At 49.5% G+C, this 27,428-nt stretch overlaps 1 protein-coding gene and 2 long non-coding RNA genes across 4 annotated transcripts; 1 reads left to right on the forward strand and 2 right to left on the reverse strand.

Annotated features, from left to right (window-relative positions):
* Positions 1 to 306: 306 nt before the first annotated feature.
* On the forward strand, positions 307 to 19,293 carry HTR1D (5-hydroxytryptamine receptor 1D). The gene is made up of 2 exons (XM_072750809.1): positions 307 to 451; positions 16,654 to 19,293. The coding sequence occupies exon 2, from the start codon at positions 17,245 to 17,247 to the stop codon at positions 18,376 to 18,378; it is 1,134 nt and encodes a 377-aa protein (XP_072606910.1). The 5' UTR covers positions 307 to 451; positions 16,654 to 17,244; the 3' UTR covers positions 18,379 to 19,293.
* On the reverse strand, positions 760 to 7,803 carry LOC140597992 (uncharacterized). Its single transcript, XR_012000113.1, has 3 exons — positions 7,290 to 7,803; positions 5,741 to 5,840; positions 760 to 4,565 (listed from the first exon to the last, which is right to left on the reverse strand). It is a non-coding gene; the product is annotated as an uncharacterized lncRNA (long non-coding RNA).
* LOC140597991 (uncharacterized) lies at positions 9,608 to 27,100 on the reverse strand. 2 transcript variants are annotated; one of them, XR_012000111.1, is made up of 4 exons: positions 26,962 to 27,100; positions 26,746 to 26,861; positions 23,986 to 24,084; positions 9,608 to 9,864 (listed from the first exon to the last, which is right to left on the reverse strand). It is a non-coding gene; the product is annotated as an uncharacterized lncRNA (long non-coding RNA). The 2 variants fall into 2 exon arrangements; XR_012000112.1 differs by having other exon boundaries at positions 26,952 to 27,100.
* Positions 27,101 to 27,428: the final 328 nt, after the last annotated feature.

Raw genomic sequence — 27,428 nt, forward strand, 5'->3', positions numbered from 1 at the left:
ATCAACAGATATTTGTTAAACGAAAAAAAAAATCCAACTAGGGATGAATACTCGAGAGCAGGACGGACGGACAGACGGACGCAGGAGGCCGGGCTTCCGCCCCGGGTCTCGGGCTGGGCTGGGCGTGGCCCCCTCCCCCCCCCCCCCCCGCCCTCGCTGCGGACCCAGCGCACCTGCTCTCCTGCAGGTGCGCGCGCGGGGAGCCCGGGGCTGGGCTCGGAGTCCCCCGCGCGGCCGGGACTGGGGGGGCCGAGTGGGGAGCGAGGCTCGCGGGGGAGGAGCTGCGGGAGGGCGGCGAGGAGGAGCGGCGCGCGCGGGAAGGGGAGCGCCGAGCGGGAGCCGCAGGGCGCGGGCCGGGCCGAGCCCCCGGGGCGGCGGAGACACGCGGCGCCGCGCGAGGAAGCAGGACCCCGGGGGCGGGCCCGGCTGCGCACCTCGCGGCCCGGAGCAGGTAAGCCTTCGGGGCCCAGTGCGGCCGCGGCGACGGGCCCGAGGGCGCTGGGGCGGGGAGGGGGCGCCGCGCCTCGGGGCCTCGGTGACCCGGGGCGGCCCCCTCGGCGCCCTCGGACGGGAGGCGCGCGCGCCTGGGAAGGGGGCCCCGGAGGACCAGCCCACCGCGGAGCTCGGAGCGGCAGCCCAGGCGGCGCCTGCAGACGGCGGCGGGGTCCCGGGCGCCCCCCTCCGGAGGGCGGGGGTCGCGCCCCGGGGCGACCTCCGGAGGGCGGGGGGCTGCGACGCCCCCGCGTGGCCCCGGGCGGCGGAGCGAAGCGGGGCGCTGCCCCCTGCCGGCCCGGTCGGGGCGCGCGCAGCGCGGGGCGGGCCCCATCCCGAGGGGGGCTGAGAGAGCCGCCAGGGTGGAGGTGGAGCTCGGGTTTCCAGACCCGAAGCCTGCGGCCCGGACTTGCTTTGTGACCTTGGGCAGGTCACTGCGTCTCTTCGAACTTGGGTTGGCTCATCTACCAAGTGGAGGGGATACTTCTCCCACCCTACAAGATCCGTGGGAATAAGTAAGATGCTGTAAGGATGCCTTTAAAAAAAAAAAAAAAACAACTGTAAAGTTCTGTGCAAATCCCAGCTGATCAGGTAATGTCAGAACTGGAAGGGCGCTAGGAAATCTGCTTTGGCGCAGATGGGGCGAGTGGAGAAAAGATCCTGCCCAAAGTCGCATTGCTTGTAAGGGAATGTAAGACTAAAGCCCCCTGCCTCACCAGCTCTGGGCAAGTTCAAACACTGAGAGCAGGTGCTCTCCATCAGATCGCTGCAGAGCAAAGCCGGGCTTGGCTACTTACCAGCTCCTGACTGACCTTGGGAAAGCCCTAACCCCTCCAGCCGTGGTTTTCTCCTATGTGAAGTGGGTTAAGAATGCAGCCTTGCAGGCTTGCGGTACAAATCCAAGGTGGTCATTGCTCAGCACAGCACCTGGCCACAAGCAACAGCTGTCATTAGTGGTAATCATCGTTCTGGTTAGTTGGAGTCACCTCTCAATCTCTTTCTTGGAATTGGCGCCCAGTGTTTTCTAATTGAGCACACGCCATGGGTCTGTGCGCATCTCTGGACTGCACAGCCACCGGCCAGGGTCTTAGCCTTCCTCACAGAGACATGGAGGGATCCTTTACCGACAGCAGCGAGCAGGGTCACTGGGGCAGCTGAGGCTTCTCCAGCCTTTGGTCCTGTCCAGCGAGTGGGGAGAAATGGGTGGTCTTTATCGTGGAGGCATCCTGGAAGCCAGGACCTAGAGGGTGGCCTAGAAGGGAGGGGCTGGCCAGCAGGACATGACTGGGAGGGCCTCTCCTCCCCATGGTGCCTAGTACAGGCCCAGAAATACAAAGGTGCCTTCTCAGAGTTTGTCAGGTACATGACGGATCATGAGAGTGAGCGTACCGGGTCATCCCTTCTCTCCTAGGCCGCAGATGGATGACAGTTCTCGGCGAAGTGAGGGGGCTGTGACCAGAAATACATTCCCAGAGCTGGGAGTTCTGAGACCAGAGTGGTTCCTCTCATTGCAGCTGGCACAGGGTCTGCCAAGGTCACCAGTGTCCTCCAGCAAGCTGAATTCTGCGGACATGCTTCAGTCTTTAACTTTCTCAGCAGCAGATGACACTGCTGACCACTCCTGTCCTCTGGACACTCTCTCTTCTGGCTCTTGCAATTTAACACTGTCATATTTTCCCTCCTTATCTCTTGTTTTTTGCAGGTTTATCCTTTTTTTTTTTTTTTAATTCAGAGTTGGGGGCGGGGAGGGGAGCAGAGGGAGAAGCAGGCTCCATGTAGGAAGCCCAATGTGGGACTCGATCCCGGGTCTCCAGGATCACACCCCGGGCTGCAGGCGGCGCTAAACCGCTGTGCCACCCCGGCTGCCCTTTATCCTCCTTTCTGCAGCCATTCGCTGCTCTGCTGCCCCAGGCCCTCTGCTCTGCTCGTATTAGACACTCTCCCTGGGTGATCTCATCCACCCCGTTGGCTTTAGTTACCACCTCTGTGCATGTGACTCATAAAGGTTTGTCTCCAGCTCAGATCCCTCTCCAGCCTGTAGATCCATCTAGGTATTGTCAGCCCTGCATTGTTCCGGACACTGGGGATATAACGATGAGCTAGACGGAAGGTGTGTTTTGGGACCGGGTAGGGAGAGACAAGCAGTAGATGAGCAGAAAATATCAGATAGAGTTAAGTGCTAAAATGAGCATAAAGCAGGGTGATAGGATAGAGAATGAGAGCTTGCTTTATTATATAGGCTGGTCAAAGCTCTGCCAAGGAGGTGATAGTTAAGCGTGGGGTGGGCAGCTGGTAGGAGTCAGAAAGGTGGCTTGGGGGACAGACGGTGTAGGGCTTTGTAGGCTATGGTGAGGACTTCAGATTGTGTTCTGATATGGGAGCCACTGGAGAGTTTCAAACTGGAGAGAGCAAATGCTGTTATTTCTCCAGGGCTCATCGGAGCCTTAGAAAGGAGTTTGTCTGTACTGGTTGCAAGCCTGCTGTGCCATGGTCACTGAGTGCGGGGGAAACAGCTCTTCAAAGAGCTTCCAGGCACAGACAGTGAGAGGCACAGATGAGCCTGGAGTCAGGAGAGAGATTAAAGGAGGGAGGTTCTGCATCTGGTTGGCCGGAAAGGACTTCCCGGAGGAGGTGGCTTTTGAGAAGGGCCTCAGAGAACAGAGTGTGTGAAGGGGAAAGATCCCTCTTCCAGGCAGAGGGAAGTCAGCCTGAACCAAGTTGGAAATGCCCCAAATGTGTGTAGGGAAGTCAGAGGAGAGGAGACAGGACCTGTAGGGAACAAGAAGAGGGCAGTCTAGGGAGGAAGTCTGGGCTGTTCAGAGCAAGACCCTGGGTCTGGCCATGTATGTGCTGTGTGACCTTGAGCAGGTTGCATTCCCGTTCTGAGCCTCAGCTGCTCTTGCATAAAAAGAGAAGTTAGTGGTTAAATGCTGGGGAAGAGAGGGGAGAGGGAGGATGCCAAATGCTGGGGAAGGGGTGACTGGGAACAGGATCATGCCTGCCAAGAAGAAAACAGGGAGGGCTGGAGTGGATGAGGAAGATGGTGGTCGTATTGAGTTTGGGACCTCCCCAACTGCCATGAGTGCAGGAAGGAGTGGACAGATTTCAGCAAAGAGGGGACAGTTGAATTGGATCCTGGGAGTGAAGTTGCAGTTGGATGGGTGGATGGGGTGGATGAGGGGTACCCCACACAGAGGGTGCTGGGCTTTATGACATGTGTATACTACTCCCTCCTCTTCCAAAAATCCAGCCCACCGGGGAGACAAGCAATCAGTAAGTGAGCCGAGTGGGTGGGGAGGAGGGAGTGATCAGTTCCATCTCGGGGGTCCAGAGAAACCTCCAGAGAAGGTGGAGGAGGTGAGAGGAAGGGTGTTTCAGATAGGGGGACTGGCCTGTGCACAGGCTCCGAGCAGTGAGAGAACTACAGTGTTCTTGCAGGAGGAGCCTCAGCCACGCTGGGGGTGGGGTCTTGTGCTGAGTGAGGACGAGGCGGGGAAAGGGCTGGACCTGGCATTCTCTGGAGGGTGTAAGCAACAGGAAGAGAAGAAAGAGGAGTCGGGGCGCAGGGAAGGAAAAGTTCTCCAAGGAGTCTTCAGTCTGTGGAATCGGTGTCATCGGCCCCAACTCCTCTGCACTGGCTGATGGCATTTGTCCTCCAGCATTCTGCTTCAGGGCCACTTTCAGAAGGGGTCTCAGGGTCGCAGCAGATTATCTGTCTCTCCTACGTTCCCACTGCCCCCTTCATGCTCCGATGTCATCCTCCTCATTGTGTGGGTCCAGGTGCCAGGAGGGCTTCCCCTGGGGGCGCCGGAAGTCTTCCCAGGGGCAGGGTCTATACGCGTGTTGCTTACACCAACACGTGGTAAGGCTTTAAGTGAGCCGCTATCGAATAGATGAAGAAACGGGCTCAGAGAGGTTGAGAAACTTGCCCCAAGTCACCGAGCCGGTAAGTGGCAGAGCTGAGAAGCAAATTCAGCCTACCTGACTCGAAAGCTTATGCTTGTCACACAGCTGGATTGTGCCTCCCAGCACGGCGAGCAGATGGCGAACAGCAGGTTTAGCTCCTGTAAGCACTGAAAAACCCAGTGTTTCGTTTTTAGGAAATGAATTCCTGTTGTTCCTACCTTGTTTATCCAGCCTGGAGAAGGCGCCTCTCGCTTGCCCTGAAAGTGGTTTCATTCCATCAGCTCAAGTGCCCTCTGGGGACCCAGATGTGCAGCACGGGGGAGTGGAGGGTGTGAGGGCAGCAGGGTGAGCTCCAGGACCTGGGGATGCAGCCCTAAAGGCTTCTGGCAGAGTGAGGTCTGCCCCGCCAGCCTGCTCCGACAATTACTCCCCTGGTAGGGCAACTGAGGCTGAGGTGACAGGGACGTTTGATGCCAAAACATTTGGTGTGGAACAGGCACGAGAGCCCCTGGTACTTCCGTCCCTAGTCTCAAGTTCCTGCTGCAAACGAGAGGCAGCAGGGGGAGCATTGATGGGAGTCTGAAGACTTGGTCTCTGCCTGTAACTCACTGTGTGCCCTTGGGCAAGTGTCTTGTCCTCTCTGGGCCTCTCTCCCCATCATCACCATCTGAGTTGGACTAAAGGATTCCTGAGTCTTTCCCGCTCTGACCTTCCTTTTTTTTTTTTTTTTTTTAAGATTTTATTTATTTATTCATGAGAGACACAGGGAGAGAGGCAGAGACACAGGCAGAGGGAGAAGCAGGCTCCATGCAGGGAGCCCGATGTGGGACTCAATCCTGGGACTCCAGGATCATGCCCTGAGCTGAAGGCAGACGCCCAACCAGTGAGCCACCCAGGTGTCCCACACTCAGGTCCTTCTTAAGTCCTAGAGCTGACATTACTACTGTCCCTTGCACAGCTCATTGTGGTGCATGGAGCAGCCACATCATCTGGGAAGAATGCTGAATCTCAGGTCCCCTTCTGGTCCCACGGAATCAGAACCTGCACGTTCATAAGATCCGTAGGTAGCCCGTGTGCTCATCCCAGTGTGAGGTGTGCTACGGTGAGCGGCTGCCCTGCCCTCCCTCTGGGCTGTGCGGAGAAGGCAGGTGGAGGATTGCATGCTGTGTCGGCTGGAGGGAGAGCTCCTGCATGCTCCCGGGGTGGGGGGCTGGAGGGGGGCAGAGGCCCCTTCAGGTGGGAGTGATGGAGCCTGGCACAGAACAGGTCCCCAGCAAAGAATTTGTGAGTGTGTGCAGGCTCGTGTGGGGTATTTGTGCAGTGAGGAAAGGAACTGACTCACCTTTCCGGAGCGGTGTGGCAGGGGAGGCGAGCAAGCGGGCTCCTCTCCTAGGTCTGCAGGGCCTTAGACAAGCCGCGTCTCTGAGCTGCAGTTCTCTGCCCTGGGAAATGGGAATAATGCCAGTAGAATTGACTTCAGAGGGTGGGATCAGCCTTAAAATGAGTTGATAAAGGAGAAATGTTTAAAATAGTGCCTGGCACACATAGTAAGTTCATAATAGCACCTCCTGTTGCTTTGCTACCACTGCCGTTCCAGCCCCTGTGTGCATATAGCGCCCTGCACTGTGTCCCAAGCCTGCCCCTGGATGGCCGGAGTTCCCCGAGGACAGAGTCCCCAAAGTGACCCGTAGGGGGCGACCTCACCCCTGTTGAGAACCACTGGTTCCAGAGCATTGTCATCCAATAGAAATAGAAAGCAAGCCACAAAGGTAATTTCAGATTTAGAAAATTTAGAGGTAGCTATGTAAAAAAATAAAAATAAAAAAAAGAAAAGAAAAAAAAGTGAAGTAAATTTTACTTATATTTTATTTACAGGATACCCAAAATATTATCAAGTAACTGATATAAAAAATTATTAGATATTTTACATTCTTTTTAAAACTCTTTGAAACAGTGTGTTTTACACTCCAGCACATCTCTGTGGCCACATTTAAAGCCCTCAATGGCCATATGTGGCCATGGAGTGGCTATGCCAGGGTTTCTCAGCACTGGCTCTCAATCCCAACTGTGTCACGTATTACCTGTGTGGCCTTGGGCTAGTCATTTCACCTCTCTGGATCTCAGTTTTATCATCTGTAAAATGGGAATACTAACTCTGCCCCCAGGCAGTGGTATTAGAAGTACATGGTGAGAGGTTTTTTTAAAATTTTTAAAAAAGATTTTATTTATTTATTCATGAGAGACACACAGAGGCAGAGACATAGGCAAAGGGGGAGTAGGCTCCCTGCAGGAAGCCTGTTGTGGGACTCGATCCCAGGACCCTGGGATCACGACCTGAGCCAAAGGTAGACGCCCAGGTGCCCCACATGGGGAGAGTTTAAAACCCCTCTGCCCTCTTTCCCACAAGCATGGGAGAAAATCCAGGGAGTTGTCAACCACAATGGCAAGAGCCTTTATGCAACACGTTTATTTGGTCATTCAAGGTGGTCCCTTCCCTACTGAAGGCTGATAATAACTCAGTGCAAAGCTGTAAGAAGGAAGGGGTTGCATTCTCAGACTTCCCTAGCTGTTGCAAAGGTCTGGAAAACAGGCTCCACCTGTCTTGGATTTTTGTTTAAAGATAATCAGATTGTCAGTGATAAAGATAACCAGGGATCAGCCAGGCCAGGGGTTCTCATTCCCCTGGAAGCATGTAGGGAGCTTTGAAAATTTACGGTGCCTGAGCTCTACCCCTTGGGGGCTGAGGTCTGGACATTTGTATTTTTTAAACAATATTTGTATGTTTTTAAAGCTCCCCCAGGAGATTCTCACAGACAGAAAATCTCTGATCTGGTCCAAACTTTGCAGTTTCAGGATGGAGAAACCGAGGCCCAGAGCAGGAACTGACTTACCTGAGGCCACGGAGAGTTCATGGCAGAACCAAGCAAAAGATCAAAGCTCCCGCTTCTCAGGCCAGGCTTTGTTCTCAGAGCCCATCCTCAGCAGTTCGGGGAGACTTTCATAACCAGGTGCTGATCTCTTGCTCTGGGCCAAGTGTCAGGGCTCTCGGGGTTAAATAAGACGTGGTCCCTGCACTCAAGGTCCAGTGATAGAGATAGTCCAGCGTGGTAAGAGCTGTGGTGGTAGGCATCCAGAAGCAGGGTATCTAATCGAAGTGGAGCTGGGGGAAGGTTAGGGAAGGCTTCCTGGGGACGTGCCAGAGCTTAGTGCTGAAGTGTGACTTGGATTAGGCAACCAACCGGAGGGCCGAGTGGGGGATTCTTTCCAGGCAGAGGACACAAACAGGGACAGAGGTTCAGAGCAGAAAGCAGCATTGGAGCTCATGGCAGCAGGGTGCTGGCAGGGAAACTGGCAGATCTGTTGCTGGAGTGCGAAGGTCGCAGCCAGTGGGGTCAGGAGACGATGCTGGAAATGTAAATAAAGACCAGTTCACGAGGCTCCCTTAGACCAAGCTGGGACTGGATCCCAGGTGCCGTGGGAGCCACTGGAGGATTATAAGGGAGTGACATGGCTTTGGCCGGGGCAGTCGGCTGGAGTGAGGGCTCTGCTCCCTGTGTCTTCGCCCCCCTAGAGACCAGCGGGCTCGCCCATGCATGTGGCAGTGGCAGTGGCGGAGCGCAAGCAACCTGCACAGGCCCTTGAGGACTAAATCTGGAAGTGGCTCCCTGTCGCTTCTGTCTCGTGCTGTTGACCATAGCTAGTTCATGCTGAGCCCAGACTCAGAGGACAAGGAAATACACCCCTCCTTTTGACAGGGGTAAGTGGAGGCAGCACGGGGTAGTCAAAGCACCTGAGCTGGGCACGGGTGCTGAACCTGCGGTGTGGTCTCAGACGAGACACCCACCCCGCTGGGTATCGACAATCTCAGCCGATTGGATCGGACCGCGTCGTTTAACGTGTTCCTTCTAAATCACGTTTGCCAGGCAGGGACTGTTAATTATAACTAACTGTAACCGATGGATTGTTGACTGCGGCTGGGCTTTCTGTGCAGCTCACTTAAACATGACAGCAGCTTGAGGTCGGTGCTGTTACTGTCCACATTTTCTTTCTTTTTTTCCCCCCAAATTTTATTTTTAAGTAATTTCTACATTCACTGTGGGGCTCAAGCTCACACCCCAAGACCAAGAGTCGCATGCTCCCCTGACTCAGCCACCCAGGCACCCCAGATCTTATTTTTAAGCAATCTCTACACCCAGTGCGGGGCTCGAACTCACGACCCCAAGATGAAGAGTCGCACACTCCACCGACTGAGCCAGCCGGGCGCGCCCCTCCTCCCCATTTCCCACATGAGGAAACAGCTCTGAGGTCAAGTGACAAGCCCAGGGTTTCCCTTTGACCAGTAGAACTGGTGATAAAGGTTCTTAGGCCCTGAGGCACTTAACCACTCCTCCTTTGGGTAGACTGTTCACAAGAACAAAAGTGCCCCAAACACAAGCATACAGCCTGATGAACTCTCACAAGGCGAACACGCCCAGCTCAAGAAATAGAACATGACCTTCACCCAGAAGCTGCTGTCAAGCTCCCTTCCAGTCACTGTACCCCCCTCCCCTCAAGGGCAACACCCTAGTATGACTTCCATCAGTATAGGTCAGTATTGACTGTTCTTGAACTTTATGACATTTGAGTCACACATGGTGTGTCATATGACTGCCTCTTCCATGTGGTCATGTGTAGCGGGAGCTGGTGTTCCTTCTCACCGATGTATAATATTCTACTTAGGAACATGCCACAATTCATTTACACATTCTACTGTGATGTCTGGATAGTTTTCAGTTTGTGGTGGTTAAACAATGCCTGTATGAACAATTGTTGCACAAGTGTTTTGGTGGACATACATGCAGGTGTTTGTTGGTTATAGAGCTGGGAGTAGGAGGTTTTGGTCAGAGGTCTATTTTTTATTTTCTGTATTTCCCAGATTTTTTTTTTTTTTTTTGGTATTCTCTCTTTTATTTTTTAAGATCTTATTTATTCATGAGAGACACACAGAGAGAGGCAGAGACACAGTCAGAGGGAGAAGCAGGCTCCCTGCGGGGAGCCCGACGTGGGACTCGATCCCCGGACTCTAGCGTGAGCCCTGGGCTGAAGGCAGATGCTCGACCACTGAGCCACCCAGGGATCCCCTCTCAGATTTTATAATTAGAGAAACAGGTGAAAGATGGATTCGCTTAAGATATTAATTATAGGTCAAGCCTTGCACTCAGATACACACACACACACACACACACACACACGTTAACACTTTTCTAGTTTTTTCCACATATATTATTTCATGTTCATGACACCCCCAAAAGATAAACTTGATACCCTGATTCTACAGAGGAGGAAACTGAGGCTGAGGGAGGTCCCCTGCCTTAGAGAGGAGATGGATAACAGCTGTGGATGTACTTTGTAAAATACAAAGCACTCTTCAGATTTGTAGAGAATGATTTCCCCATCCAGGGCTCACTCAGCCGAACCAAACAGCTTCTAGAGAAAGAACAGACAGGAATTTCTCTGTTATTTGTTTGTTTGTTTTTGTTTTGTTTTGTTTGTTTGTTTGTTTTAATCCTACTGCAGCAAATCTTTATCACAGGGCCTTGGGGTTTTTTTTTTTTTTTTTTCTTCTTCTTCTAAAAGGATGAGATTGGCTTCTGAGGATACATTAAACCCATATATCCTCTTGGTTTCTGGCAATGTTTTATGACTCTGTTAAAAAAGATCCCTCAGGAAGAGGAGGTGACTGACCTTTCTGTAAACCAAATGAGCCCTGTGTAGGAAGCACCTGTTAAGAGGGCTGCAAAGAGCCCCTACTGTGGACCAGCCACTGTCCAGGGATGGATCCTTCCCACTGAATACACAGAGCAGTTCTGGGAGAAAGGTGCTATTACCCCAATTTACAGATGAAGAAGAAAAACCCAGGAGGTGAAATGACTGGCCTCCACCCCACAGTGGGGATTGTTTGGGGGAAAAGAACTGGAAATCCTGTCTTATTACCACTCTTCAGGACCTGTTAGACTGTTTCTCAGTCCATTTGAACTGGCTCCACTAGGAAAAAAGGAGGAGCTGGTATAAATTCGTTTTCCTGGGTACAGAGGTTGCTCATGGACATCCCAAAATAGGAAGGAGTGCCATGTGGTCTAGAAGGTTCCTTACTCCTCTCTTGAGTAGGTGGCTCCCCTGTCTCTGCTCTTTTCTCTGTCTGCTCCCTTCTCCTGCCTCTCTCTGCAGACCTGTTTTCTTATTTACCAATTGGCTTTTTGGCTGCCCCCAAACTTGCCCTGGCTTTGGTCATGGCCATGGCGAGACTTCAGCCTCAGAATCCTTGGCTTGCAGGTTGCTCCTCCTCCATCGTCAATCTACCCAGCTGCTCACAGCCACCTTGCTAAATTCCCAAGAGAGAATCTGGTTGGCTCCTTTGGGGTCATGCATCCACCCTGGTCCAATTAGCTATGCTCAGAATTGAGATCGAGAATCTGCTTTTTCCCCTCCATCTTGCTGCAGAGATGCTAAAGCTGGGGGTGTATGGTGTGGCTCGGGTCTATGTGGTCTAGACTCTAGGGGAGACACTACTAGGCTGAGGGGAGTCCTTGCTCCTGCCTCGATGGCTCCTGGGAGTATGGTGGGCATGGCTGGTAGTTCTTACAGTGGCAGACATCACTCACTAAAATGGACAGTGGGGCAGCCCCGGTGGCGCAGCGGTTTAGCGCCGCCTGCAGCCCGGGGTGTGATCCTGGAGACCCGGGATCGAGTCCCACATCGGGCTTCCTGCATGGAGCCTGCTTCTCCCTCTCCCTGTGTCTCTGCCTCTCTCGCTCTCTCTGAATGAATAAATAAATAAATCTTTAAAAAAATAAAATAATAAAATGGACAGTGATGGGGGTTAGACAGCGGACAGAAGAGACTTTGTTGCCTACAGACTTGAATTTGATTGGACACATCATAGAGAAACCAGAAAAGTCATCATTTACTATGTCAGGTATTTAGATCCATATTCTTACCAGTTCTCCCCAAGCTTCTGTAGGGTATGGATTATCATGTCCATCACTGAGGCTGTGTAGGTCCAGAGAGCTTAAATGACTTGCCCAGTGGCCACAGCAAGAAAGTAGAGCAACAGGAATTGGAACTTGATCCTCCCTGACTTAAAATGTATGTTTTTGGGGGTGCCTGGGAGGCTCATTCAGTTAAGTGTCTGGCTCTTGATTTTGGCTCAGGCCATGATCTCAGGGTCCTGGCATTGGGCTCCATGCTCAGCAGGGAGTCTGCTTGAATATTCTATCTCCCTCTCCCTCTGCCCCTCCCCTTGCTCATACTTGCTGTCTTTATCTCCCTCTCTCTCTCAAATAAATAAATCCTGTTTAAAATTTTTTATTTATTTTTAAAGATATTATTTATTTATTCATGAGAGACACACAGAGAAAGGCAGAGACACAGGCAGAGGGAGAAGCAGGGAGCCGGATGTGGGACTCGATCCCAGGACCCCAGGATCATGCCCTGGGCAGAATGCAGGTGCCAAACCGCTGAGCCACCCAGGCGTCCCACATCTTTTTTTTTTTAATTGTATGCTTTTAGCCACGGCCTGCCATCTCTATATCCTCATTACATTTGTCCAGGTCTCTACAATTAGTGCACATCACATACATGATCTTATTGGAAGGACTAAACATCCTTTGGGGGCAGCAAGTTATATTCCCATTTTATCAGAGAAGAAACTGAAGGTCAAAGAGAAGTTATGACTTGTCCTCAGTTATCTGCTGGTCCGTGACAGATCTGGGACCAGAACCCAAATCTTCTGGATTCAAATGTATCAACAAGTATTGCTGTATCCAAACGTATCAGTGTTATTGCTGGCAGTATGGTTTTTTTTTTTTAAAGATTTTATTTATTTATTCATGAGAGATAGAGAGAGAGAGGCAGAGGCACAGGGAGAGGGAGAAGCAGGCTCCATGCAGGGAGCCCGACGTGGGACTTGATCCGGGGTCTCCAGGATCATGCCCTGGGCTGCAGGCGGTGCTAAACTGCTGCACCACTGGGGCTACCCTCTTTTTTTTTTTTTTTTAATGTACAAAATTGATTTTTTAAGCAAAAATAATTGCAAATATACCATACCCTACAAAATAGTGTATATGTAATATACGCACAGTTCAAAGAATAATAAACATCCATGTACCTCTCACCACCTTAAAAAATACATCATCACTGATACGGTTAAAACCCCTCCACAATCTAATTCCTGTGTTCTTTCCCCTCCGGAGGTGACTACAATCCTGGATTTTATACTTAATGTTTCCTTGCTTTTCCTTATGGGTTTGCCAATATATATTTATATCTCTAAACATTTTATTTAAAAAAATTTTTTTAAATAAATATTTTATTTCTTCCTACGTGCTTCTGACTCTGATAGTAAGTGTTGTTTGTGAGAAGTACCCACTTTGATGCAAGCAGCTTTGGCTTACTCAGGTTTGCTTCAACTGTGTTGTGTTTGGACATTTGGGTGGTTTCTAGTTGTTTGTTTCTGACAATGCCACCGTGACCGTGCTCGTTCCTCTCTGCTGATGAACACAGAGTAGAGTTTCCCTGTGATGTATACCGGGGAGCAAAATGACTGGGCTATGAGGTAATCATTGCATCTTTAGCTTTAAGAGATAACATCAGATTGTTTGCTAAGGAGATTCCTCCGATTTACGCTCTGCTAGTGGTAGGCGACAATTCCTGCTGGTCCACACCCTACTGGATGACGTGACAATGGTCAGATTTAAGATGTTTTACTGTCTGCTGGGTGAATATGGTATCTCACTGTTGTGTTCATTTCTATTTTTGTTTTATTGTTTGAAGGGTGATAGGGGAGGGAGTTGCTTATAGAGCTCTAGTCTTTGTCTCCAAAGGTAGCTGGATTATGGGAAATCCCCCCAACTTCGTTGAGGGAGGGGAAGGACAGCAGGCAGGAGAGGAGGGGGATGGCTTCAGAATCATGTGGCTTCCCTCAAAATTCCAGCCCCGCATTCCTGACCAAGGCAAGCCACCCTGTCCTTCCCAAGATGTCACCCACCAACCTCCCAGGCCTTTCCGAGCCCACGCCTTTCACTGAGTGAGGTCATTGGAATGCCTGGAACCCAAGGGGGCAGCCGTATGGGTCTATGAGGCAAGCATAAGCCCTGCATGAGAAATGACTGCACCTAGTCTGTCTAGAAGGAAGAAAGCTCCACACAGTCCAACCCAACTTCACATTTCCAATGTGAACTCAAGTGATAGGAGAACTTCAGCCAGAGGCCTTTGAGGTGGAGTGAGAGGGTCGGAGAGGGCCTCATTTTCACAGATCACTGTGAGGCCCCAAACCAGTTTCACTCCTTCACATGTGCCTTGAGGCTCTTCTCCCTGTTCAATGCAGTGTGGAGGAGAACAGAGATTTCAGAAGTGGCTCTGGACCCAGTTTTTCCACTTCCAGCTGGGTGACTTTGGGCAGGTGATGTCCCCTCTCTGCTCATATGTAAGGTAGGGGCCAGATTGCCCACGTCACAGTGGGTGACTTGGCCCCAGGACTTGTAGGCCCTGTGAACACAGCAAGAGCTCTGTGAAATACATAATAATAATATCCTTTAAACTTTGGCAATGTCTTTTTGTGCAGATTAAGATTGGTTTTCTTGGGGCACCTGGGTGGCTCAGTGGGTTAGGCGTCTGACTTTCGATCTCAGCTCAGATCTCAATTTCAGGGTTGTGAGCTCAAGCCCCACACTGGGCTCCATGCTGGAGTAGGGCCTACATTAAAAAAACAAAACAGGGCAGCCTTGGTGACTCAGTGGTTTAGTGCCGCCTTCAGTCCAGGAGGTGATTCTGGAGACCCGGGATCAAGTCCCATGTCAGCCCCCCTGCATGGAGCCTGCTTCTCCCTCTGCCTGTGTCTCTGCCTCTCTCTCTCTCTCTGTGTCTCTCATGAATAAATAAATAAAAATATTTTAAAAAAACAGATTGTTTTTCTTAAACTGAGACTGCCTCTCCTCCCCTAGGAAGATTTTTTTTTATTTATTTAAATTTTTTGAAGATTTTTAAATTATTATTATTATTCATGAGAGACAGAGAGAGAAGCAGAAACATAGGCAGAGGGAGAAGCAGGCTCCATGCAGGGAGCCCAGTGTAAGACTTGATCCCAGGACCCTGGGATCACAACCTGAGCCAAAGGCAGATGCTCAAGAGCCACCCAGATGCCCTAGAAGATGTTTTTTGAAGATGAAGTCCCCACGGTTTGAGGAGTGGAAGAGAAACTATTGCATTGCAGTAGTTTAGGTTCTTAGTGATTTAAAAAAAATCAGTCAATCAACAAACACAGACTGAACTTTTCTGACAAATCTGAGTCAAGTGTCAAGCTGTAGGGACAGGGAGTCAGATGGTAATGAGTCTTGACATCGCTCAGTGTTTACTGGGTTTCAAAGGCTGGCCTTGCCAGGAGCAATGGAAGCTCCACCGCAGCCCTGGGAGATAGGTAGGGGGCCACTGTTTTGATGACAAAATCTGAGACTCAGAAAGGGGTAAGGGACTTGTCCAAGGTCATACAGGAGGTCATACAGGAGGGTGGGGAGAGAATAGGGATTGGAACCCAGATTGTTCATCCAAGCCTCCCCTGTACCCACCTGCCTCCCACCTCTGGTGCCAGCCACCTCTTGAGCCTTCTCTGCTACCCAACCCTGGCTCTCTGGACCTTTGCTCTTGCCTTTCCAGCCATCAGGAGAGCCATCAGGAGTCCCTCCTTGACTATAGACCTCCTTGACCTTGACTATTGAAACCCCTCCTTTTTTTTTTTTAATATTTATTTATTCATTCATGAGAGACAGAGAGAGGGAGGCAAAGACATAGGCAAAGGGAGAAGCAGACTCCCCGCAGGGAGCCTGATGTGGGACTTGATCCTGGATCCTGGGATCATGCCCTGAGCCGAAGGCAGATGCTCAACTGCTGAGCCATCCAGGCATCCCTGAAACCATTCTTCTTAATGTAGCCACCCATTGAGGCAAAATGCGGCCCTTAAGAATGATGTTATGGGAATGACTGATGGGACAAAGTTCAAAATATATTGAGTTGGAAAACGTACAAACTATGAAACAAATTCATACATAATCACATTTTAAAAGTGTGTATATATAAATCTGCCTGGCCAGTTCCGTCCCAGGGTCCTTGAAGCTATGTCTATTTTCCCTGTCAGGCTTTGAATGCTCTCATGGTGGAACCTGGAAGAAATCAAATGAATCATAGGGATTCCTGGTGGAGTTGTAGTATTCCATACGAGCCAGGGGAAGAATTGGTAGGGGTGTGGATGGGGCTAGGGGTCTTGGTACTCTTCTTGTCAACCCCATACTCCAGGAGCTGCCTTTGAGCCCCAGAGACTTCATCGGGTCTTCCAGAGATGGGCCTGACACAGAGTGCCCTCTGGTTTACCTTACCCCAATCATCTGTACCAGGGGCCCCAAGCTCCAAGAACCCCTTGGCTTGCCCATGTCTCAAATACTAAAACCCAGATTCAAGGTCAGGGGCATACAGAGGAGAAAATGAGCCTTCAAGGGTTTGGGTTTTTTTGTGTGTGTGATGAAATTACCAGTTTCCATTTAGAAAACCGAATATATTTTTCTGGATTTGAACTTTCATCATGAAAAATGTCTGGGGTTTTGATTTTTGCAATTAACTTCTCTGCCAACCAAAAGGTGTTTTTGGTTTTGCTTTTGTGTTTAAGAATCATGCATGCTCATTCTAGGAAATCTGGAAAATTTTTAGGAATAAAAGAAAAGTCACCTCCCCCTCCCCAATTCCTAGAGAAATATATTGTAAAAAAATTGGTATCTTTCCTGGTGACCCTTTTTTTTTCTTTTTTTCTGTGCATGGAGTTATTTTGTTTTCATTGTTGCTGAACAAATAGAATGATGGTTTCTGATTCATAATTAACAAAGCTGATTTCATGTATTTATAATAAGCCTGTGATGCTTCCAGCAGCTCTGCCCTCTCTGGGAATTGTGGGGGTGGGACACATTGCCCTCCCCTGTATTCTCCTGACACTTTGGACCATGCCAGCTTCACTGCGCCACTGCCAGCACTAAGCAGTATGCTTTTAAACTCACGGTTTGTCTTGAGTATCTAAATTGTCCTTCTAGAACCTAACTCTTTCCTTTTTTCTTTTTTAAGCCCCAGAGCTCTGAACATGTACCCTTCTGGATGAACCCACAGTGATCGGTTTGTTTTGCCTTCTCCTAGCTCATGCATACTTCAGGTCTTGGTAACCAGAATGTTTTGTCTGTTTAGGCTCGAAATGATCAGTGGGACAGGAACCAAAATTAAGTGCCTCATGATGTGTCAAGATGAACCTAGGAAAATGGTGAACTGTTGACTGGACTGCTTCTCTGAATCTGCCGGTACTTCTTTTTGTCCCTAGTTTTAAAAGTTCCCCAGAGGAAATCTGAAACCCAGACTCTTCTCAGAATAGGATGGGGGGGAATTCTAAAGTTCTCATTAAACACATTTATCCCTCAAGCTTTGGAAAGAGCCAAAAAATGCCAAAAGCGAGAATCCCAAAGCACTGCCCACACTGGTGTGATATCCTGGTAGATGTCTAACAAATTCAGCATGTGTCCCCTGGGCTTGAACATTTGCTGGGCAAAGGTCCAGAATAGTGAGACATCTTGGGATTCATCTGGTTTAGGAAAGACTTTTAACTACCAGCTGTCACCTCACTGTTCTTCAAATAGTCAAGTCTTGAGGTCTTCTCAGTGTGGGCTGTTCTGAGGGAGGGCCCCCCACCAGCATGAAGCAGAAGGATGACCTCGTCCCGTAGGCAGGACAACTGCGAAGAGAGCTGCGTGTGTCCAAGTCTGTGGGAAGAGAGAGCCACCTAGAATGTCCCCACCGAACCAGTCACTGGAAGGCCTTCTCCAGGAGGCCTCCAACAGATCCCTGAATGCTACGGAAACCCCAGAGGCCTGGGATCCAGAGACACTCCAGGCCCTCAAGATCTCTCTCACTCTGCTCCTCTCCATCATCACGATGGCCACAGCCCTCTCGAATGCCTTTGTGCTCACCACCATCTTCCTCACCAGGAAGCTCCACACCCCGGCTAACTATCTCATTGGCTCCCTGGCCATGACTGACCTCTTAGTGTCCATCTTGGTCATGCCCATCAGCATCGCCTATACCACCACCCGCACCTGGAGCTTTGGCCAAATCCTGTGTGACATCTGGCTGTCTTCTGACATCACATGCTGCACGGCCTCCATCCTGCATCTCTGTGTCATCGCTCTGGACAGGTACTGGGCCATCACCGATGCCCTGGAGTATAGTAAGCGCCGCACAGCGGGCCGGGCAGCTGTCATGATCGCCACCGTCTGGGTCATCTCCATCTGCATCTCCATCCCTCCGCTCTTCTGGCGGCAGGCCAAAGCTCAGGAGGAGATGTCGGACTGCCTGGTGAACACATCTCAGATCTCCTACACCATCTACTCCACATGCGGGGCCTTCTACATCCCGTCCGTGCTGCTCATCATCCTCTATGGCCGCATCTACGCGGCTGCCCGGAACCGCATCCTGAATCCGCCTTCGCTGTACGGGAAGCGCTTCACCACAGCACAGCTCATCACGGGCTCCGCGGGGTCCTCGCTCTGCTCCCTGAGCCCCAGCCTCCAAGAGGGGCGCTCGCATGCGGCCGGCCCCCCTCTCTTTTTCAACCACGTGCAAGTCAAGCTGGCCGAGGGTGTCCTGGAGCGCAAGAGGATTTCCGCGGCCCGAGAAAGAAAAGCCACCAAAACCCTGGGGATCATCCTGGGGGCCTTTATCGTCTGCTGGCTGCCCTTCTTTGTTGCATCTCTGGTCCTCCCCATCTGCCGGGCCTCCTGCTGGCTCCACCCAGCCCTCTTTGACTTCTTCACCTGGCTAGGCTATCTCAACTCTCTCATCAATCCAATAATATACACTGTGTTTAACGAAGAGTTTCGGCAAGCGTTTCAGAGAGTTGTCCACGTCCGGAAAGCCTCCTAGTCTGAGTTGCTGGTGACTCTTGTCATCCGGTGTGTCCTGTAACCCAGCTGGAATTGTCTTGTTTCGTTTTCCTGAGATTTGGGTCAATCCTGATGATGTCTTGGGTTTTGGTTCCATCAATAGAATTGTTCAGTGAGTGTTCTTCCTGTTGTCTTCTTGACTTCTGGGGCCCCCCCCTCCAAGTGGGGCAACTTTGTGAAGGGGAACAAGATCGAAGATTTCCCTTTGCATACTATTTTCACGGCTCATCCCTGTTGGGAGAAACGTGATCCATGGGATTCCCCATTGATTTGGTTCAGACGGGAAACTGACTCTGCAGAGACCCTAGGTTCAAATGGGAGGCTTTCTGGTCTACCCAGGTTTTGTATGGAGCTCAGAGGAGGAGGGTCTATGAGGTTAATGAATTGAGCTGAAAGAGAATTTGCAGTCAGGATGGAGGGCTCTCCGTTCCATGTGGCACCTTGATTAGAAAATAGCACGCAGATCAACTACCCCGTACCCTTGCTCCTTCCACAGTGTCTCCGCATCACCTTAATGCTCTGAGTTAACACCTACAATCACCCTCAATGATATAGATTGACAGGCTTTAGACCCACCAAGCTGTTCTGAATTTTGTTTCATGAATTATTTTTTTTATATCCTGTTCTCATCAGAGATCTTTTTTTTAAACATTTTGTTTATTTATTCATGAGAGACATAGAGAGAGAGGCAGAGACATAGGCAGAGGGAGAAGCAGGCTCCATGTAGGGAGCCCAATGCAGGACCCGATTCCAGGACTCCAGGATCACACCCTGGGCTGAAGGCAGGCACTAAACTGCTGAACCACCCAGGGAATCCCCTCTCATCAGAGATTTTTTTTTTTCATCAGAGGTATTAAGATGTTGAGTCTTGTCAAATAAAAAGCATGAGACGTCATGGTCAGTGAGGTCTTCGAGTAATATCCCCCCCCTCTCCCTGGATGAACCTCTCAATCCACTTCAGTCTCCAGCATTTACTGAGCACCCACCACAGGCCCGGCCCCGTGCTAGAGTCCTGGCATCTCTTCTCTCACTGGAGCCTCATAACAATGAAAGCTGGTCTCATGATGGTTAAAGCTGAGCACCTGATGCCTCAGTTCAAATTCAAGTACTACCGAATTCTGGCTAGGGGCCTTGGGCAAGTTTTTTTGAAGGCTTCTTTGCCTCGCTCTCCTCACCTGTAAAATTGGGATAGTAGTAGGTATGTTACTGTATAAAAACAATAGCCACTATTTGTGGAGTGCCTACAATGTTCCTCGTGCACGTTTTCTTGTTTGCTCTTCATCCCCATTTTATAGATGCAATGAAATGTTCCGATTGTTAGGAAAGATTTCATAAAAAGGAGACACTTCAGTAGCCTCCCAAAAGCTGAGCCTTTGTGGGATGGGAGGCTAGAGAAGGGGGGAGATGGGATGAGGCCTCTTGGGGGAGATGGAGCGGAGCAAAAGAAGGTAGGCAAGGACACACCAGGTGGTCCTCGCAGGAATAAATACTGGGAGGTCTGTCATGCTCAGTGGGTCTCTGGACACAGAAAGAAGAATGAGAGCCAGGACTATGGGATATCAGGAAGGGAGGCAAAAGAGGGATGCCAAAATGGGAGGTGGGGAGGGGCACACAGAGAAGTCTTATGTTGACCTTGAAGTTCCTGCTGGACATCTCACAGTGTACTTCCTGGACCATCTGCATTAGACAGGGACCAGGGAGCTTGTTAACACTGGATTCCTGGTCCCTAACTCAGACCCATTAAATCAGACCTCTGGCAGTGAGGCCCAGGAATCTGAATTTTAAATAAGCCTCTCTCTGACTTCTTGTAGCAGATTTCTAGCTCTCTAAAGTTTGGGAACCTCTATGTTAGTGTCTTACTCCCCCTGTGAGTTCCCTCTCTGAGCCCAGAGACACCTCTCAGTTGTTCATGTCTCTCCTTTGCACCTGGCTTGTCCTTCCTTACCTTCTTTTAAGGCTGTGCTCTCTTTACCATCTGCTCTTACTTTGAGCCATCTTCCTGGTCTGGGAAGCATTAGGAGTTCAGAAATTGGACAAGGATGCATAGCTCAGTGGTTAGCTCAGTGGACATAGGCTTTGAGGTCAGAAACAGCCAGAATTGAATCTTTGTTCTGCCATTTATCAGCTATGTGACCTAGGAAAAGTCGCCTATCCTCTCTGTGCTCCAATTTCTTCATCTGTTAAATGAGATTGACAGTATCTAAGCCATAGGATTTTTGTGGGGATTTAATGAGGTATTAAATATAAAATGCTTTGCAAGTGTCTGGTACATAAGTAGTCAGTAAGATGTCATCTTTTACTGTTTGAGAATTTGGAGCCAATTATAGAAGAAGCTCAAAGGCCACTTCCTCAGAGGCCTTCCTTGACCATCTAGAACAAAATTAATAAACCTTCTAAAACATGGCTTTATTGAGACATAAGTCATACACCAAACAATTCACCCACTGAAAGTTTACAAGTCAATGGCTTTTAGTATTTCAGAGCTGTAAAACCATCACAACAATTCATCACCGCAAAGAAATCCCTGAACCCTTACCCAACACTCTTCAGCCTCCCTGCTCCTAGACAATCATTAATCTATTGTGTGTCTCTATAGATTGCCTCTTCTGGACACTTCACACAAATGGAATCATACAATCTGTGCTCTTTTGTAACTGGCTTCTTTTGTTTAGCATAGTGTTTTCACAGCTCATCCATATCAGAGCATGTACACTATTTCTTTTTATTGCCAGCTCATATTCAACTGTATGGCTATACCACATTTTACTTATTCATCCATTGATGGACATAGGGGTTGTTTCCGCTTTTTCCCATGATAAATAATGCTGCTGTGCATGTTCTTGTACAAATTTTTGCATAGACACATGTTTTTATTTCTCTTGGGCACACACCCAGGGATGGAATTGCTGGGTCATATGGTAACTCTATGGTTATCCTTAAAAAAAAAAAAAAAAAGATTTTACTTATTTATTCATGAGAGACACACAGAGAGAGGGAGACAGAGACACAGGCAGAGGGAGAAGCAAGCTCCATGCAGGGACCCTGACGTGGGACTCGATCCTGGGTCTCCGGGATCACACCCTGGGCTGAAGGCAGTGCTAAACCACTGAGCCACCAGGGCTGCCCTCTATGGTTATCCTTTAAGGAACTGCCAGGCTGTCCTCCAAAGTGGCAGCTCCATTTTACATTCCTATTAGCAGTGCATAAGGGCTCCAGTTTGTCCACATCCTCACTGGTACTGGGTATTTGGTTTTTGATGATAGCCACTCTAGTGGGTGTGAGGTGGTATCTCATTGGGAAGGCAAACTTTTTTCAAGGGCCAGATAGTATTTTCATCTTTGTAGATCATATCATCTCTGTTCCGATTGCTCATCTCTGCCATTGTGGCGTGAAGGCAGCCATAGACACTATGTAAGTAAACAAGCTTGGCTATATTCCAATAAAATTTTATTTACTGAAATAGGTGCCAGCTCACAGGCTATAGTTTGTAGACCCTGGATCTAAAAAAAAAAAAAAGCAAACACCTCTGCCCACATGTACCTAGTCATTTTCTATCCCCTTCTCTTGACTTTATTTTTTTTTATTATACTTATTGCTAATAACAATGTGTATGTGTTAGTTTTGCTTATTGTCTGCCTGCCATCTCTAGAATGTTAGCTTCTTCGGGGTGATCTTTTTTTTTTTTTTTCGGGGTGGAGATCTTAAGTGTCATGTTCACTGTTTGATACCCAGTACACCATAGTGCCTGGCACATAGTACCTACTCAATAAATATTTGTTTGAATGAATGCATCGAACACCATTTCCAGGTTTACAAATGACTGGTTCTCAGTGTCTTCATCTTTAGAATTTTGAGAGAACGTGACTGGCCCTGGGGCTGGCACCTCACAAATCATGAGATTTAGTGTCAGATAGACCTAGGTCAGACTTGGAACAGTTCTGTCCTGAGTGTAGCTGATGCAAGAGGTGAGTGAGGACACTGGGTGACCCCAGGGTCTCCAAGGAGCCAGGGCTGGGACTGACCTCCCAGCCTGCACTCAGCCCCGCCCCTCTGTCCTTTTGTTCAGATGACTCCCTCCTCCCTAGTCTCTACACACTGACAGTCCAAGGAGAGGCCAGCTTAGGAGAAAGATCAGCTGTTTTCTGATCTTTGTCATTATTACCTGAAAACTGCCTTTTGGGGTATCATGCCTGGAGAACCGCACACTAATTAGGCCACATGAAGGTGAAATTAAAAATAAACTTGTTTCCCACGACCGCAGAGGAAGCCTGTATTTGAAGTCTTTCTCCTCCACGCCCTCTCCCCCAACATCCTTGTCATGCTCCTAATTCTTTCACACTTAGTCACACACACACACACACACACACACACACAGCATGATAGTGGGCAGGGTGAAGGAGAGGGAGCAGAGCCTTGGCTAGGAGACAGCTCTGCTCCTTTCTGATTGAAGCAAGTGTGGCAAACACGGCAGGGTGCCCACCTACCAGCCAATCCTGCTTTCTTGCCCACAGAACCCCAGATCAGTTCCAAGGACAGAGCACCCTGCCCCCGCCAGGAGGTGGATCCTCATTGATTTAGGTCAGTTGGGGTATTTCCATACCCCTTGCTGGGGATTGGTCAAGAGATAGACATGTGAGCCAGCACTGGCCAATGGGATGCAAGCAGGGAGCTGAACTGGACAGATGTGCCCAGGACTGAGGGGGTTCCCAGGACCTGCAAACATCAGGACAACCCACAAAAAGTACCAAGCAAACCAGACCAAGTCGGGTCGTGCAAGATGTTAGGAGAAGCCGGCAGGGAGCTTGAAAAAGAAAGATACTGGGATCCCTGGGTGGCGCAGCGGTTTGGCGCCTGCCTTTGGCCCAGGGCGCGATCCTGGAGACCCGGGATCGAGTCCCACGTCGGGCTCCCGGTGCATGGAGCCTGCTTCTCCCTCTGCCTGTGTCTCTGCCTCTCTCTCTCACTGTGTGCCTATCATAAATAAATAAAAAAAAAAAAAAAAAAAAAAAAAAAAAAAGAAAAAGAAAGATACTTCTTCAGGGAAAGAGAGACAGAGAAGGAAAAAAAAAAATCCTCCTGGTTGGGAGAAGTCCCCAGAGGAGGGGATGCTTGGGTAACCATACTGTGATTCTGCAGGAAAACCTCCCGGATGCCCCGAGGATGGTGGAGGGGAAAGAGCAAGTCCCCCAGTTCCTTGACCGCATCACTGAGGACTGGAGCATCCTGGGGACCACCCGTCTCAGATTTCTTGGTAACCGAACAGTGACAGTCCTATGGTTTAAGCCCCGTTGGCTGAGTTCTCTGTTTCCTGCTGCTGAACACATCCCGACAGACACGGGAAGGCACACCTCTCTCCTGCTACCTTGCCCTTCCGTAGGCTGGGCCGCCGCATGAAGCACTCTGGGGTTGGCGCAGGCCTGGGGCCTTGGGCAGGGGGATGGGCCAGCAAGTGTGATAAACAGCTTGTGTTCGTTGGCTGCTGTGAGACGTAGTGACCCAGGGATTTCCAGTGTGGTGCAAGCACTCCGTGAGGTCTGCGGGACCATGTGGCAGCAGAGGAAATGAAGGCTCAGAGAGGGTGACTCACCATTTGAATCTCACTCTGTCCCATCCGAAGTGCATGCTCTTTCTCTTCCCAGCTCTATCTTGGTTACACCACCAACAAGGGATACTTTCTGGAACGTTCCTGGTAATGGGGAGATCAGTTTCCATGAGACACCTAGCCCCATCATTGGTCAGCCTTGACTGTTCTTCCCAATGGGGCCAACTCTGATTGATTGATTCTTTCTTCTTTCTTTTCTTTTCTTTTTTTTTTTTTAAAGATTTATTTATTTATTTTAGAGAGAGAGCCTGCATGGACTGGAGCAAAGGAGGGGCAGAGGGAGAAGGAGAGACAATCTCAAGCAGACCCCCTGCTGAACACAGAGCCTGATTTTTTTGGGGGGGGAGGCTCCATCTCAAGACCCTGAGATCATGATCTGAGCCTAAATCAAGAGTCGGATGCTTAACTAACTCAGCCACCAAGGCGCCCCCAAAATCTGATTTCTAGTAACTTCTATGTATATGGCTTGATCCTGTTTTATTTTTTCTAAGACTTTTTATTTATTTATTAATGAGAGACAGAGGCAGACGGGGGGGGGGGGGGGGCAGAGACACAGGCAGCGGGAGAAGCAGGCTCCATCCAGGAAGCCTAACTTGGAACTTGATCGGGGTCTCCAGGATCAGGCCCCAGGCTGAAGGTGGTGCTAAACCACTGAGCCATCCGGCTGCCCTTGATCCTGTTTTCTGAAACCTGGATGCCAGGACTGTGCTTCCCCAGGCCGATCAGCCTCACCTCAACCTTTCTTCTTTTAACATAACTGAGGAAGGAATTGGCCCATATTGTACTTGTGGTCAAACTAAAAGCACTAAATCTTTTTTTTTTTTTTTTATAAGCTCCTTGCCCAATTTGGGGCTTGAACTCAAGACCCCTAAGATCAAGAGTCCCATGCTCAGGGAGCCTGGGTGCCTCAGTTGGTTAAATGTTTGCCTTCCACTCAGGTCATGATCCTGGAGTCCTGGGATGGAGCCCCACATCAGGCTCCCTGCTGAGCAGGGAACCTGGTTTTTCCTCTGCTCCTCACCCCGCTCATGCTCTCTCTCTCTCTCAAATAAATAAATAAAATCTTAAAAAAAAAAAATGTCCCATGCTCTACCGACTGAGCCAGCCAGGCACCCCTAAAAGCATTAAATTTTGTACCCACCCAGTGCTTTTAAGCTGGCTTCACTCTTCTGCCCCTGACCCCTGCTTCTATACCTGTGAAATTGAAACCAAGGGCAGGAATTTTCAATGATCCATGCTACATTTCTCCTTATAGGTTCCTACATATTCTGCAGGTTAAGCAGTTTTTAAAAGATGATTTTTTTTTTTATTCAACAGAGAGAGAACATGAGAGCAAGAGAGGGAGAGTGGCAGAGGGAGAAGCAGGCTCCCCGCTGAGCATGGAAGTCTAACATGGGGCTCCGTCTCAGGACCCCGAGATCATGACCTGAGCCGAAGGCAGACACCTAACTGACTGAGCCACCCAGGCGCCTCAGATTAGGCAGTTTTTGAATCCTGATTCTGTAAGCCTCTATAAGTGCTGTCTCTCCCAGCTTTGTGGGATCCTAATAGTAAATACATCCCAATCATTGAAGAACTGTTACATCCACTGAGGACAGGGGCAAAGCCCTTGGCACCTCCTCTGAGCTAGCAGCACCAAACCTGATAAGGATGCCTGCTCTGGCAGAGGTACTGATACTACCGTCAACCATGTAGTAGAGTTCTTCAGAGCAACAGAACCAATATGATGTGCATATGTACAGAAAAATATTTATTTCAAAGAATTGGCTCATATAATTGCAGAAGCCAATAGGTGGGAGATTCAGAAAATAAGTTGCACTTCTCATCCAAAGGCAGGCTGCTATCGAACCAGAAAGAGCCAATATTGCAGATGAAGTCCGAAGACCATCTTCTGGAGAATTTCCTGTTGCTTAGGGAAGGTCAGCCTTTTGTTCTAGTCAAGCTTTCAACTGATTGGACAAGGCCCACCCACGTTATGGAGAGCAATCTGCTTTATTCAAAGTCCATTGACTTAAATGTACATTCATCCAAAAACCCTCTCACAGAAACATCCAGAATCATGTTTGACCAAATATCTGGACATTGTGGTGCAGACAAGTTGTCACATAAAATTAACCATCACCTTTCTCTTGCTCTCACAGCCAGGCTCCTTCCAGCACATGTCACTCTGGCCCATGATCTCTTATCAGACTCAGCTCCACAGGGACTCTCCTTGATCTCTGTATTTTTAGTACCGGGCACACAACCAGTGCTCAATTAATAATAAGAGCTAGCGTTTATTGAGTTTCTACTGTGTCCCAGATCCTGCCCTAAGCATTTTATGAATATTAACTCATTTAACTCACATAAAGTTGGTACTTTTATTATCCTCCAGATAAAGAACCAGAAGTCCGAAGAAAGTAAATAACGTGCCTAGTGTCATGCTTCTAGAAAGCAGTGGAGCCAAAATTCCCATATAGTTATACCCTAGAATCCACTGGTGGATGAGGCCAGGGTTAAAACACCACGTGGCTATGAGGGGCAGCATAAGGTAGTAAACAAAAGAAAGGTTTGGGAATCAGACAGCCTGGGCTACCTATCTCAGCTCTTCCATTTAATTCCTTTCTGTCTCTGTGCTCTCTACAATTTGGGTAACAGTAATGTCAGCCTCCCAGGGTGGTTGTAGCTTGGCACTGTGCCCAGCCCTGTAGCATTCAAAACCAGGGGATGGGGGATCCCTGGGTGGCTCAGTGGTTTGGCGCCTACCTTTGGCCCGGGGCGTGATCCTGGAGTCCCGGGATCGAGTCCCACGTCGGGCTCCCGGCATGGAGCCTGCTTCTCCCTCCTCCTGTGTCTCTGCCTCTTTCTCTCTCTGTGTGTGTCTATCATAAATAAAAATAAATAAATAAATCTTTAAAAAAATTAAAAACAAAACAAAACAAAACCAGGGGATGTTCTTGAGTGAGACGGACCACTGCTTACTCAGGAAGAATTTTGCTGAGCACCTACTACGTTCCGGGTACTTTACAGACATAGCCTTATTTAATATTCAGATCAGCCCTGTGGGGAGTCTGGGTCCTTATGCCCCTTTTACAGATGGGCAAGGGAAGTTTGGAGCACTAATGAGTCACATAACTCGGCTGGGACAACCCATTGTCCCGAAACATTGCAAAGCCGGTGCTCTTGGCTCTTTCCCAGGAGTCATAAACCCAGGGGACTGTGGGGGTTGTTCATAAGTGAGTAAAGCAGACTGGCTGTGACACAATAGGGAGATGTGGGGACTCCGGCGACCCAGAACTCACATGCTCTATCTTAACGTGAGCCACTACTCATCTCCAACTGACTCGTGTTGTGCAGAAACGTGCTAGTGCTGTTTTAACAGAGTGAGGAATCTGGATTTTCTGTGCAGTCTCCTCATTTTGAAGGCTGACAACTAATTAACCAACAAA

Source organism: Vulpes vulpes, chromosome 2 (assembly GCF_048418805.1).
Source record: "Vulpes vulpes isolate BD-2025 chromosome 2, VulVul3, whole genome shotgun sequence".
Taxonomy (NCBI): Eukaryota; Metazoa; Chordata; class Mammalia; order Carnivora; family Canidae; genus Vulpes; species Vulpes vulpes.

What these genes read in the sequence shown, in the direction of transcription:
- HTR1D (XM_072750809.1), top strand. Translation starts at nt 17,245, where the DNA reads ATGTCCCCACCGAACCAGTCACTGGAAGGCCTTCTCCAGGAGGCCTCC.